Source organism: Erpetoichthys calabaricus, chromosome 12, assembly GCF_900747795.2.
Source record: "Erpetoichthys calabaricus chromosome 12, fErpCal1.3, whole genome shotgun sequence".
Taxonomy (NCBI): domain Eukaryota; kingdom Metazoa; phylum Chordata; class Cladistia; order Polypteriformes; family Polypteridae; genus Erpetoichthys; species Erpetoichthys calabaricus.
In genome coordinates this window covers 119,458,444-119,471,584 of record NC_041405.2, presented here as the reverse complement: position 1 = coordinate 119,471,584, position 13,141 = coordinate 119,458,444, and the positions used below count along the sequence as shown (strand labels likewise).

At 36.8% G+C, this 13,141-nt stretch overlaps 1 protein-coding gene across 1 annotated transcript in view; it reads left to right on the top strand.

The window, feature by feature from the left end:
* The window catches only part of LOC114662541 (long-chain-fatty-acid--CoA ligase 4-like), a 76,943-nt gene that overhangs the window by 13,879 nt on the left and 49,923 nt on the right, over positions 1 to 13,141 (top strand). The window contains exon 2 of the mRNA XM_028816066.2: positions 11,752 to 11,988. Coding sequence (XP_028671899.2) covers positions 11,752 to 11,988 — 237 coding nt within the window. The remainder of the gene's footprint in view (positions 1 to 11,751; positions 11,989 to 13,141) is intronic.

Below are 13,141 nucleotides of genomic sequence, written 5' to 3'. Positions count from 1 at the left end.
GTCTCGAGTTGTAGCCACTGTCACCATCGGGATTAAAAAAGGCTGCATGGTGGAGGATCTAAACCAGGGATCTCCAGTTGCGGTCCTGAAGCACTGTTGGGGCTGCAGGGTTTCATTCTAACCCTTTCTTAATAGGTTACTTGTTTTTTGCTGCTAATTAACTCTTTTGCCTTCATTTTAATTGACTTACTGTTTAAGACTCAGACCTCTTATTTCTTTTTCCTTAATTAGCAACCAAACAATAAAGAGGTACAAAACAAGCTAACACATGTCTGGCTAACCTGTGTTCATCAGGTCTCACAAACGTTGATCTGCTTAGGTCCACAAAACATTTTGAAAATAGAAAATCAACAGTTTTGGAAATCTGAGCAGAATGAGAGCACCAACAAACCATGGAATAAAATTAACAGGTTTAATAAAGAAGAATTTGCTTTTAATTAAGAAACTGGTTTGAGTGAAAGTGGTTGGAGTTTGAGGCCCAGACTTAGCTGGTCATCTGACATCTTACTTCACATCTCATTTCTGTTTGGGTGCCGTTTAAGGGAAACAATTAGGCAATTCAGAGGACTGAATCTTAAAAACCAAGTCAATTAAAATGAAGGGAGAAGAAATTAATTAGCAGCAAGAACTGGTCACTAATTAAGAAAAGGGTTAGAATAAAAACCTGCAGCCACAGTAACCCTCCAGGACCAGAGATGGAGACCGTACATCTAGAAAGATCTCGCATCTAAAGCAGAAACACAAGCAAGCTTCCGGGGTTTGCCACAATGCATGTTGACAAGCCACAGTTCTTCTGAGAGAATGTCTCGTGGACAGACAAAACCAGAAGAGAACTTCTTGGTAATTCACATCAACTCTTGTGTTCATAATAAAAAACAATGCTTTCAAAAAAAAAAGAAAAAAAAGAATACAATCCCTACTGCGAAACAAGGGGAAAACTCTGATGTTCTAAAGTTGCTTCGCTGTCTCTTTGAATCAGCAGGGCAAAACAATGCCAGAACACCTTTAGGGTGTTAGAAAGCTATGTCTCGGTCACAGAATAGAGGAGAAGGAAACATTGGATCATTCTGAGATGGCCTGGTATGAGTCCTGATTTGAATCCCACTGGTCATCTGCTGAAAGTTACAATTGGGAGAAGGTGGCCATCAAACCTTAGAGAACTGAGGAAGAGTGGGTTAAACAACTAGTCAAGATGTGTAGAGACTCTGATAAAGCAGTTAATGTCTTCAAAGCTGTGCTATGAAATATTAGAATAAAGATACCGATATTGTTGTCCATATCTGTGGATATGTCAAATAGATTTTTGATATGATGTGTTTTATAGAAAAACACATTGAAGATATCTGAATTTCCAAACTTGTTCAAAATGTAATAACCGATATGTCTAATTGAAAGTGCCATAGAAGACAGTGGAAAAAGACCCTCAGTTTTCACAAGCCAAAATGTAATTAAAAATATTTATAGTTTGAATTTTAACCTCTGAGGATATATTAAAACATGGAAATGGGTACAACTGAAATGGGAAATTAGCATAAAACAATTAATGTTAAAAAACTTATGCATGTCAGCACCAACCTTAAAGACGTGGATTCGGTTAAAGGAATACTGAGTGGACACTTGGAGAGTGCAGTTTCATGCAAAAAACTGCAAAGTGCTACATGTGGGCAAAACGAATGCCAACTATAAAAAAAAGATAGGAGACACCGTCATGTAGGAAGCAACCTCTGAAATGGATTTAGGGGTATGTGTTGACACAGCATTTTCATTGAGTAAGCAATGAACAGAAGCAATTAAAAAGGCAAATAAAACGTTAGCCTATGTGGAAAGCTCGAACCTGACACACACAGGCAGACACGGAACATCTTAAACACGCACGTTTTATTTGCCTCCACAATTAAAAAGGCAAATAAAATGTTAGCCTATGTGGAAAGCTCGAACCCGACACACACAGGCAGACACGGAACATCTTAAACACGCACGTTTTATATGCCTCCCCTATTTACAAGTCCAACCACCAGTGCAGTAATCACCCAAACACACAGTCCTTTCAACTCCTTTCTTCTTCTTCCTCCTGTCGCCTCCAACTCCTCTCAGGCAAGTTCTGTCCACTTCTACCCGACTCCGGCTCTCTTGTCAGAGTGAGGTGGCCCCTTTTATACATTCCCCGGATGTGCTCCAGGTGCTTCCTGATCTTCTGATCCAGCTCTTGCATCCAGAAGCACTCTAGGCGTACTCTTCTTCCGGTAGCACTTCCTGGTGTGGCAGAAGTGCTGCCTTCCAGGGCTCCACAAATATCCGGGTGCCCCCTGGCGGTGACCACGGGCCCCAACCGGGTTGAGCTTCCAAGCTCTGCTCCTGTGGCTCCCATGCAGACCAGGGCGGCTGCCCTCTCGTGGCCTGGCAAAGGTATTGCTCCTCTCCCTGACCCTCCAGGCGTCCCGACGGCAGGACCCCCAGCCATATGCCACACCTATATCATTAAAACTATAGAATATAAGTCAAGGGATGTTATACTCAAGTATCATGTTCAGTTCTGGTCAACACAGTACAAGAAAGACATAGCAGCACTTGATGCTGTGCAGAGGAGACCAACCAGGTACATCCCAGGACATGAGGACATGGCCTACTCTGACAGACTCAGAGAATCAATTAATTTCTTTTCAGCAGTGAATTTGATATAACATGCTCTGCTATCCAGATATTTCTTATTTATGCATTTCTGTTAACTTGTTCCATGATGTATGATTTGAGAAATTTGGCTTGTTTTTTTAAAGTATTAATAGCTGAGACACAAGAATGGCTAACCAATGTGAATGTTTTGAAACACTAACTAAATCCAGTATGTTTTGTAGAGAAGCTCATTTACTCGCTTTTATAAACTAGCTGAAGATACAGACAAGCCAGTTTGAAGGATGAATGTGGTTGCATTTTGCTGAATTTAAAAAAGTGTTTAATTTCACTAGCATTTCTATCCTTGAAATGCATAACACTTTGAAATTAAAATAATTGCAGATCAAAGCTGACTAGACACATCATCCTGATCTCAAGGGAAGCTTGAATTCTTTATTTTTACGATTACTAAATTCCATAATGGGATAACAGTCGCAATAACAAGTGCCTTTTTTTTCTCCTTGAAGGAGCAATGAGATTATCCCGCTTTATTAATTTAAACCATGCTGAATTTTTAAATAATGAGGATGACACAGTCCTGTCCCAAAATGTAATCCCTGAGTGATCCCACAGATATTTTTAGCCTGATGTCTTGTTTACTTGAAAATCACAAGTCTCATGGGTAGGGGTCAATTTGCTTCGAACCTATTTTTGTTTTACTTGACATGCAGGTTATTTGATTTAAATAAAAAGTTAAAAACAAAAGAAAAAGAAAATCACAAGTCTAAGCAGTTTTTGCTTTCTATCTACAATGACGTACACCTTTCTTGGTATTGGGAGGTTCTTGGTTATTCTGTGAGCTCTTGCTCTGTACGGTATGGTCACAGTCAGAAGAGTTGTTGATGAAATTATATCATTTACTGGAATTTCTCAGGAGGAACATGAACTGTATTTGCACTGTTAATTATTCATCTTAGCTTGTATAGTAGTATATTGTTTAATCACAGAATTGCTGAAAGCTTCACTGCAATAAATGAACTTTGCGGTGTTTACAAACAATTTTAATAAAAGGAAAAAGTCAAGCAAAATGATACCTTTTATTCGCTAACTAAAAGGATTACAATATGCAAGCTTTCAGGCCCCTTCTTCAGGCAAGATGTAATCAAAGGAATAATAAAAGGAAACAAATTTTTTTAATAACTTATTAAATTATTTTACTTATTTAATTAGTTTTTTTTTTATTGAGACTTTAAGTATGTGAGCCTTTCATAACTTTGCAATAGCTCTAAATAATGATTGATAAAAGGATCATACTAGGTAAGAAATAAGGCTCCTCAAACCCTGGTGAGTGATGGAGGACAGAATGTGATTTAAAGTCAGTCAGATGTATCCAGAAGCAATCTTTTTCATTTCTATTTTTTAAATAGTAAGTCTGGTTTTGTCTTTTATTTTCGGTAACCTGGGATAAAATGTCACACCGTATGTACTGTATACAAGCCATAGTACCCATCAAAGACAAGCAATAGAATAGTTCTAAAATATTTGCTATCTCTAGCGCCAGTGGAGTAGCTAGCTAGCTGAAGGCCCCTGTGCAGCACCCTGAAGGTAGACCCCTCCTGTCTAGATTAACTGTTAGTAAATTACAACTAGATCAAAGGGGCCGGCTGGGACCGCGTCACTATCAGATCACATGCTGGTGACAAATAAACCACCTCTCTAAATGGAATTTGTAATAAGTTTTTTAATCGCTTTATTACAGTCACTGTAAGTTAACAAAAATAAAATAAATTGTGAGAATAAAATGTGGGAGGTGTGGGTAGTAGTAGTAGTAGTAGTAGTAGTACATAAATGTACTGTATGTAAAATGTGGACCAGCTTACTTCCAAGACAACTTTGTGTAGGAAGATGATTAAAATGTAATGTAAGCTAGAAAGTAGAAACTGTTCTGTGCTATAAAATGAAGCAATTTCAGTTTGTAATGAATTAAAACACCAACACCGGCTGACAGGATACTACTACATAGTTGATTTGTTTTACACAAGTTCTGAGAAAATGGACATCATAAAGTGTTCACGCTCACAAATCCTCACAGTAGTGACACTAATGCACTTAAGTCATACTAAGGTAAAAACAGATTACAGATATTTTAAAATGTCATAAAGCTTACAAAAACACTTATAATATCACTAGTACCTTAAAATACTTGCTTGCGTGCCATTTGTTGCGCAAAAGTCTCAACAATGTTTGACACATCAAGTTGTCTGGCACGCTCGTTTTAGATTGAGAGTATAGCCAAGCCACTAAGTTTGTCTTGCTACATGGTGCTTCTGAGGTAGTTTTTGATGAGTTTAACTTGAAGAACAATCATTCACACACAGCAACAGTCACTGGTATGTTCAGCAGTAACATGTAAGCCGTGCAAACGTCACTGAAAGTAGACGACAGTGCACAGTGATCTATTAGCAATAGTTCAGTTACTTCGAAAACAGTTGACTTGGTTGACAGGATGGATTGAAAACATGCACAAATTGACAACAAACTGAGCGGAATAAGACGGTGAAACGTCAGTGCTATAGCGTTCAACGAGAAGATCGGCAGCAGCATACAATTCCTCATCAGCCATTGAGGTCAGAGGTGATGGTAACAAGACATTGAATGTTGAAGCCATATCAAGACTGTGCAACCGCTCTTTTAGTTATTATTTTTTTTTAATCTAGATGGCCCCGAGTGGGCTCCCCAAGCTCGTAGGCCCTTGTACTTTGCACAATCTGCACAATCCATTGCTATGCCATAGTCTTGCACCCTTCCTCTGTATTTGTGTGTGTGAATATCTGTTCACCGGCGCTCCCTTTTTCAAGCTCTACTTCTCAGAATCTGTCATTACATTATTTTCGTGGCACATTTCTCACCATCTGTTTAGTTTTATAATTGCCATCTTTGACAGCAACCCTCTCAGCATTGCGCGGTTACTCCTCGTGTGCATCTTACACTAGCACTTCCTCTATCGTTTTGTCACCAAAGCCAAACTGACCAATCACATTGCTTAGAGGGATTGGACACACAGGCCTAAGTGTTTTACTATATAGTAGATTCTATGACCTTTTATGATGTGATATAAATAAACTCCTTTATTAACATTTTGATACTATGATTTTGTGCTAAAGCTTTAATGTACTGTACCAGGTTGGTATGGAAATTAAAAATAAATAAACAAAATGCTGCTTTTCAATTTGTTACAACATCCACACTCTTTTTTGTCTTTTTTATGTAGTATTAATAACATCTCAGAACTTTAATAATAATCTGGCTTTCTTTATTTTTTATGTAATTTATTGAGGGTTTCGTAGAATATTTGGAAGATCCACTTTTCTTGTATTTTTAAAATTTTATCTTCCAATTGAGCAAGATACAGTAAGTCTGCGTGCCAATAGTGTAGTGAAGGCAATCACAGTGTGTTTGTCCTTCTCCACTTTAAGCCCATTGGAAGTACACCAAACACAGCTGTTAGTGGATTAGGAGGGATTGTAACACCAAGGCTGTCTGAAAAGCATTTAAAGATTTTGGTCCAGAATTATGTTAATTTGGTGCAGGCCCAAAACATGTGACCCAGTGAGGCTGGAACTTGATTGCAGCGTTCACAGGTTGGATCTTTACCCTGGAAACATTTTGGACAATTTTAAGCGAGACAGATGTGCTCGATATATAATTTTGAGTTGAATAATTGTATGCTTTCCACATATGGAGCTTGAGTGAATTCTGTGCATTGCTACCTTCCACTCCTTTTCTGAGATTTTGATTGAGAGATCCTTTTCCCAATGTCCTCTTGTATCTTTGAAAGGGAGGGACTGTAAAATGTTTTTATATATTACGGAGATGCTGTCTGAGTTCTCGAAACTGAGCAATATTTTTTCTGGCATAGAGGTACAGTAGGTGGGAGGTGAGGAAAATTGGGCAGGTTTTGTTTAACAAAGTTTCTGATTGAAGGTAGTGAAAGAAATGTGTTGCTGGAAAGTTACATTTGGAGTGTAATTGTTCGTAGGATGCAAAGATGTTGTATATGTACAGATCTCTAAGTGATTTAATCCCAAATGTTTTCCAGACATTAAAAACTGCATATGTTTGAGAGGGTGGAAAAAGGTGATTCTCATGCAGAGGTGCCACAAATAAAAGCTTCTTTATCTTAAAATGCTTCCTACATTGGTTCCATATTCTGAGTGAATGAAGCACAATTGGGTTTTTAGTATATTGGCGATAACTTGCATTTATTGGGGCACAAAGCAAGGAATATAAAGAAGTACTGCAGGATTTTATTTCAATTGTGGACCAAGCCTGTGTATGTTCATCTATTTATGTCCATGTCCAGGTTTTTATAGCTTGTATATTTGCTGCCCAGTAATAAATTGAAAGTTAGGTAGAGCCATGCCACCTTTTGTCTTAGGTCTTTGTATGGTCACTCTTTGGATACGTGGATGTTTTGAATTCCAACTAAATGAGGTTATGGTTGAATCTAATTTCTTTAAAAAAACGATTTATTGTTGTATATTGGGATGTTTTGAAATAAAAAGAGAAGCTTAGGGAGTTCTTACTTATGAACACATACACTTACGAAAATCCAGTTTAGAATCACCCATTCATCTAAATATGGCAGCGAGAAACAATGAAGTCAAACGAGTTAACGCAAAAATTGTTGATCAATTACACAGCAAATTGATTAAATGCGTATCAATAGACTATGCTGAAGCAGTTGGTGGTGATCGTGCGGTAGATGAAAACATCAATTTACAATATCCCATAGAATATCCACAATCTTTAACACCGTCTCGTTTTCCACCAGCCGAATTACTGTTGAAAGAAGGATGTATCGTAATGTTATTGCATAATTTATGTATGAGTGATGGGCTATGCAATGGGACAAGATTAGTTGTATTAAAAATTGGTCAAAGTAAAATTTTAACAGGCAACAAGAAAGGTAATGTAGTACATCTTCCGCGAATAACATTAGACACAAAAGGAGATCTTGATATGCCATTCATATTAAAATGTTTACAGTTTCCCGTGAGAATAGCTTTTGGTATGATGACAATTAACAAATCACAGGACAAACATTTGAAAAAGTCGGTTTATTTATTAGAGAGAAAAAAATTATATTCACTCACGGGCAGTTATAGGTTGCGTTGTCACAATCTAAATCCAAATACAGAATCAAAATTCAATGCGATCTTGAAGAAAAGTTAATTCCAAATATTGTTTTAACTGAAGTTTTAAAGTAAAAGTGAAAATAATGCATATGTAACAATTCACATGAAAATAACAATCTCTTTAAATTGTATTACCGGTTAACCAAACCCAGGGGTTGGTTGGTGAGTGAAGCTAGCAGGGGGTGGAGCTCCCTAGTCTATCTAAAATGTAAGATCTGGCTCAGCATTTTTTTTTAATTTATAAAAAATGATTCACTTTCGAACACAGGTCCATGTTGCAAATATATACCATGATTGTGAAGAAATCACTTCAAGCTTTTAAAGTCAGAAATTTGTGGCACAACTTTAAACACTGTCAATTAAGAATTGGTACATGGTCCATGTAAATGACCAAGACTAATGAGCAAGTTAACAATTTACTATACAGTATTAAAATGATTCATGTGTGTTCAGAGGGGTTTGTTGTTTGTCTTAATACAATAATTAGCTTCTGCAGAAAGGCAAATTTCTACCTGGGGACATCTGTCTATCTATCTATCTATCTATCTATCTATCTATCTATCTATCTATCTATCTATCTATCTATCTATCTATCTATCTATCTATCTGTCTGTCTGTCTGTCTGTCTGTCTGTCTGTCTGTCTGTCTGTCTGTCTGTCTGTCTGTCTGTCTGTATGTCTGTATGTATGTATGTATGTATGTATGTATGTATGTATGTATGTATGTATGTATGTATGTATGTATGTATTACAAAGAAAACAGTGGTTTATAGAACTGCCTAAGGCGTCCAAAGGCAAAATAAATTGAAATGTTCCAAAGAGTTACAACCCGAGACAAACCTGGATGGAATTCAATTTTGCATACATTTTAGAATTGGGATTGGAATGTGAGGGCATGTATGAAATACAGTACCAGATTGTAATAATCCATGTCTAGCACATACTGAGGAGTAGTGTATTTTTTAAAGACTGATATTTCACTCATTATATGAGATTATAACCAATAAGCTGTTATTTTAAAGGATTTTAAAAGGAAAGCTGTATATAATTTTCAAACTCTATGGTAGGCTTGTTAAGTAGTAGTGTCTATGTAGCAGATAATGGGGTGGTTTTGGAAACTGAGTTATATTACAATTAAAAAAAAGACTAATCAGTTAGTAATGAAGAAATGTTTCTGTAGCAAACTGAATTTTACTGAATTATTTCAAAACTATATTTTCCCCTGTATTCATTGTATGAATAACATGATTTAAGTAACAGACATTATGTATTTTTGTTAGTATCTGACCTTGTAAAATATGAACCCTTTCCATAAAAAAACATTCATGCATATTTTATCAACAGTTTGGTTCTGCCACAAGACAAGAACATAACAGACAACATGGACAGAATTAGAAAGGACTGGGTGAAAGACATATAGCAAAAAAACAAAGCCAAAGTATAAACCAGAAAGCCTAGCATCAAACTCAATATGTAATCCTAATCTCAAAGTTAACTAACAGTTTACTTTGCTTTTAGAATTCGTATTTACAGTCTTAACACAGTCTTAGACAATATGAAGATGTCTGATGCTGGCCTTCATAACGTCTAACTTGTTAACGTTACATGCTACACATCTCTAGTCATTCTGCATGACAATACAATAGCAACTTTAGATTAGATCAGATAAACCTTATTAATCCCAGTGGGAACTTCAGACGCCCACAGCAACAGAAACATAAAAAACAAAGATACAGACTGTCACAGCAGATAATATATCCATCCAATCAATTGATAAATCAATTAATCAGTCAATAAATAAATGTATATTGTGCAGAAATTTCAAAATGAACCTAAAAAGTTCATCGGAAGGAAGCATTGAATTGCCTGATAGCGATGGGCAGAATAGACCCCCAGAGACGCTTCTTAGCACACCGTGGTGAATTGAGCATGTGAGTAAAAGTGTTAAAAGAGAGGGAGCTGATGGAAGGGATTTTTCAAGATGGCATCCAGTTTTGCCACCATTCTCTTTTCCTCAACAGCTTTCAGTGTGCCCATGGTTCACCCTGTAATAAAGAGCAGCCTTTCTTGATATGTTTGTTCAGGCATTGTGCTTCTTTTGAGTTCAAGTTGCTTCCCTATGAGACTGTAGTGCTGAACACCACATTGGCTACTATGTGCTGGTAGAACATTTCCAGCAGCTTGTTGCGCACATCAAAAGACCTGAATCTGAATCTTCAGCAAGTACAGTCTGCTCTGGCCCTTCTTGTACAGCGCCTTTGTGTTGTCAGGCCAGTCCTGTTTGTTGTTTATGTGAACCCCTAGGCACTTCCATGTTCTCCCCCTACATGGTGACTGGTCTCAGAGACTCCTTGGCATACCAAGAAATCCACCACCAGTTTCTATGTCTTACTGATGTTGATTTGCAGGTTTGTTTTCCTTATACTGCAAGACAAAATCCTCCACTACCTTCCTGTAGAATGACTTGTGACCATTATTAATACAGCCTATGATTGTGGATCATCTGAAAAGTGCTGTAGGTGTAAGCACTGCTATTGTACTGGATTCTGCATCCCCCAGCAGAAGTTGGAGAAATCTAAAATTTACCAAGAAGCATTGAAAATAAAGCAAAAGCAAATATTATAATATTAAGTTTAGATCTTAATGTGAATACTGGATGTGGACTAGGAACAGGTAAAATGTGAAGCACAGACTTGAAGAAATAATATTCAGTTATCAAATGAGCAATTAGAATAATTAAAAGGCTGACTCCTAAAAATTTTCTGATATATTTTAATGCTGTCTATAGTCAATGTTCTTGTTGTACCCCTGAGCAACTGCCAAATGTGGAGGCTGAATTGAATTCAGATTATGTAGCCCCTCATGTCCATGAATTGGATTAAGCTTGTTTGAGACTGCTAGATTATGTAATGTTACATTAATCTTTGAGGATACAACATTACAATTAAAGGAATTCTGAATTTTCCTGCTAATTCAGCTTTGGACTAATGCATTAGATTTTTATATAGTAATATTAAAAAACACCACAGGGCTTGAATGCACATAAAATTTACTTGGCAAGTGTATTCTCAGCGATGTCAAGTTCTGTACAGTGATGTGTAAGAAGAGAGTGTAGCATGGAAGCCCAGTAACATTAAATATGGTATCCTTTCCGTGAATGGTGTTTTAATATATATTGGTCTGTACGTGTATATTTTTAAGCAATTTTTTAAATAATTTGTCTTTTGAAGCTTTTATCTGTTTTTGTTTTCATTGTAGTGTTACTTTAGTGTTACTTGTTTGGGAACATTTTATCAGCCTGATTAAAATAAACCACACTAATTTATGTTTATTTGTATTCCCCGGTGCTTAATAAAACCAATAAATTAGAATGAAGATTAATTAGAAATAAATTTAAAAAAGGGTTTTTGACAGAACTCAGTTATATTTCAAACTAACAGGCAACATACAGAGGCAGAAAATTATTGTAGTGCCTTAATGCCCTTAAGATATTCAACTCTGTATAAGCCCTTAGAAGAATGTCCTTTAACACATTATTACTGTTTTACTGGCTAGGCTGAGAAAACATTAAAAATGTGTTTACACCTACAGTCCTCCCTTTTGACTTTTACAACACTCGGAGCAAAATACGTGATTCTTGTCCCCTGCTGCATTCTATAATAGAGCACCCCAAGGAGCCATTGTGCTCACGTTCATATCTAGAGGTCCTCTGAGGCTGCAGGTTTTTCTTCCATTCGCTTTTACAGTCACTGAAGTCAGTTGTACCTCCAGTTGATCTCACTGTTCAATTAGCTGATCTTTTCCTTCATCTTGTTCTGTATTTAGAAACGAGCAGTCGTATGTGATTCACATTCTGAAAAATTTGTATCATTACCAGTGTATTAAATGTTTAACTCAAGTTTTTTTATTTTTGTAGTAATTTACCTTTTCTGTTTCATATTCAGAAAAACATCATGACAAATACGACAAAAGCTAAATCCACGTCTGGAAAACCTTGTGGCCCATATCGATGTGTGGATTACTTTGACTCTCTAGTCACACAGGGCTTCCCAGGGATAGACACTTTGGACAAGATATTTGATCATGTGTTTAAAAAGTATGAGAAATTAGAGTGCCTAGGGACCAGGGAGTTGCTGAGTGAAGAAGATGAAATGCAGCCTTCAGGCAAAGTCTTCAAAAAGGTAAGCAAACTTTCAGTTTGTTGATATCACCTAGGGTGAATATAATATTTGAGCTTTCAATGGAAATGTATAGTATGTACAAAACAATTATAGGTTAGATGTATACTACTAGTTAAATATCTAAGAATACCTCAGTTTTTCAGTTTTTCTTCAAATTTAATTGGTTGAAATGAAACGAATGACCTAAAATGGTGACAAGGTAAGCAGTAAACTGCTAGAGGTTTAAATTTGAAGTTTACACTGAAAATGACTGAGAAAAGGAAATAATCAGAATATTACAAATGGGCCTTCTTCAGGAAACATCTAATAGGTTTCAACCTACAGATGTTCTTCAGCAAATAAAGTAAATTAAGTCTTGCAAGTTGAAGAAAATAATTTGCACAGGTGTCCCAACTTCTGTTGATTACTTAAAAACACTCTATCTTAAAGCAGACTTGAAACAGACTGTGTTTATACACCCTCTGAAGTACTATTTGGACAGTATTCTAATGGTAATGCCAAGAAATCAGCAATTAACAAGTGAAATGAGACAGAACATTATTACCCTTAGAAGCGTAGGCCTCTCATGTAGAGAAATAGAAAAAAAAATCCAAGTGTCAATATGGTGTCCTGCACAATCCAAAGGCAATTGGAAAATGGAAGAAACTCTGATAGAAAAAGATCTGGCAGACCCAAAGTCACAACCCAATGAGAAGACAAGTTTCTAAGGGTCATCAGCTTACGTGATGGGTGCCTTACAGCACAAGAGCTTCAAGCACAGCTTAACAGCAGTCGAAAAAAGCAAGTCTTAGTTTCTACTGTGAAGAGGAGACTTTGTGCTGGAGGTTTGACAGTACAATTGGCAGTTAGAAGGCCATTCCTTAAATGACAAAATAGACCCTTGAAATACCGACTGTGGACTACTATAGACTGGACAAAGTCTTAAGATGAATCAACATTTGAAATCTTCAGTTTATCATGCAGGGTGTTTGCACACCATCAAATTGGTGAAAGAACGGTTCCTCTGTGTTTGAAACCAACTGTCAAACATGGAGAAGGAAGTGTGATGGTCTGGGGTTCTGTTTGCTGGAGACAGTGTTAGTGACTTGCACACAGTGACTGGCATTCTGAATCGAAAGGGTTATCACATTTTAGCTGTTGCATCAGAAAAAGG